The 1,734-nt window shown below is 38.0% G+C and overlaps 1 protein-coding gene across 1 annotated transcript; it reads left to right on the forward strand.

Moving 5' to 3' along the window:
• Positions 1–427: 427 nt before the first annotated feature.
• Positions 428–897, forward strand: LOC106475774 (pancreas transcription factor 1 subunit alpha-like; the record flags this gene model as incomplete). Its single annotated transcript, XM_013936450.2, has 1 exon — positions 428–897. A coding segment is annotated over exon 1 (445 nt), but the record flags the coding sequence as incomplete, so codon positions are not given.
• Positions 898–1,734: the final 837 nt, after the last annotated feature.

The raw sequence follows: 1,734 nt of genomic DNA on the forward strand, positions 1-1,734 counted from the left end.
ATGTCCTTCAATTGTTCGTTTATTTTTAGCTATGAAAGCAAACATTTTGAATAGTTAATTTTTTAAATAACTTTTGAAATGTGATTTAGAATCGTGGGGGAAAAAAAACTCGTAGGTGTCGCGCCACATTTACTTTTATAACTAAATTTTTAAAATAATTAAACCCAGGTGAGCTCGAGTCATCTCGGTTAAGCTATTAGAAGCCATTTTAGTTCCTTCAATCAATAATGCAACTATTGCAACTATTGGTATTCATCGGAATGAAAGGCGGGGCCTCCAACAGCCAATAATGTTCGTGCATATCGGTTAGCAGGTGACGACAGGTGGTGTTCAACACAACATTTTCCCATGATGTTCTGCCATACTTTTCGGACTACAGAAAAGGAGTCATAAACGCCACCATACCACAAACGTATCTCTGGAAGGCTGTGTCACAGAGAGCAACTTAGAACATGGAAAACATTAATCTCACAAACGTCAGTCAACAATTCTTAGACTACCAACAAATGAACCATTTCAATATTCAGAATGGTTACTCCAGTAATAACGTATCCATGGAGTCCATGACTCTCCATGCTCAACATTCCGATCAGGAAAATTTCCACGAACACAGGAAACGTCGGAAAAAGAGTCACCAACAGAAACATCAACAACGACAAACAGCGAATCAGCGAGAACGGAGAAGGATGCAGAGCATCAATGACGCTTTTGAAGGTCTTCGAGCCCACATCCCTACATTACCTTATGAAAAACGTCTGTCCAAAGTGGATACTCTGAGGCTAGCTATCGGGTACATAGAATTTTTAAGAGAAATTGTTCACACCGATTCCCGTTCTAATACGTTGAAGAATCAGGGAAATGAACAGCCGAAAAAAGTGATTATTCATTATCATAAAGGTAAGAACTCGTCTTAGGCCTTGCAAGAATTCGGGATCTTTAAATAATTAAAAAAAAAAACTTTATTCTTGCCATTTCAAACTCTTTAATTCGAGGAGATTTCTGAGGCCTTATTTTTCTGTGTTTTCTAACCTCCCTGTTAGTGCTACGGATGTACATCACTTCTGTGCGTTTTTAAACCATGCAAGTATTTCATTTAAAATAAAATGTTAGTTTTGTGTACATTTATTATTATCATATCATACATGTTTTATGTAATTAAAACAATTTACGAGTCGTATAAAAACCCGTAGCCAGTATTTCACAGTGGAATGTTATAATGAGGGCGAGGTTAAGAATCCACAGGACAATAGGCTATTTCACAGTGAAATGTTATAATGAGGACTTATAACATTCCACTGTGAAATAGCCTACTGTCCTGTGGATTCTTAACCCTAAGGGCGAGGTTAAGAATGCACAGGACAGTAAGCTATTTCACAGTGTAATGTTATAATGAGGGCGAGGTTAAGAATCTACAGGACAGTAGGCTATTTTACAGTGTAATGTTATAATGAGGGCGAGGTTAAGAATCCACAGGACAGTAGGCTATTTCACAGTGGAATGTTATAATGAGGGCGAGGTTAAGAATCTACAGGACAGTAGGCTATTTCACAGTGAAATGTTATAATGAGGGCGAGGTTAAGAATCCACAGGACAGTAAGCTATTTCACAGTGGAATGTTATAATGAGGGCGAGGTTAAGAATCCACAGGACAGTAAGCTATTTCACAGTGGAACGTTATAATGAGGGCGAGGTTAAGAATGCACAGGACAGTAAGCTATTTCACAGTGGAATGTT

The sequence above is a fragment of the Limulus polyphemus genome, unplaced genomic scaffold, assembly GCF_000517525.1.
Source record: "Limulus polyphemus unplaced genomic scaffold, Limulus_polyphemus-2.1.2 Scaffold9147, whole genome shotgun sequence".
Lineage (NCBI taxonomy): Eukaryota > Metazoa > Arthropoda > Merostomata > Xiphosura > Limulidae > Limulus > Limulus polyphemus.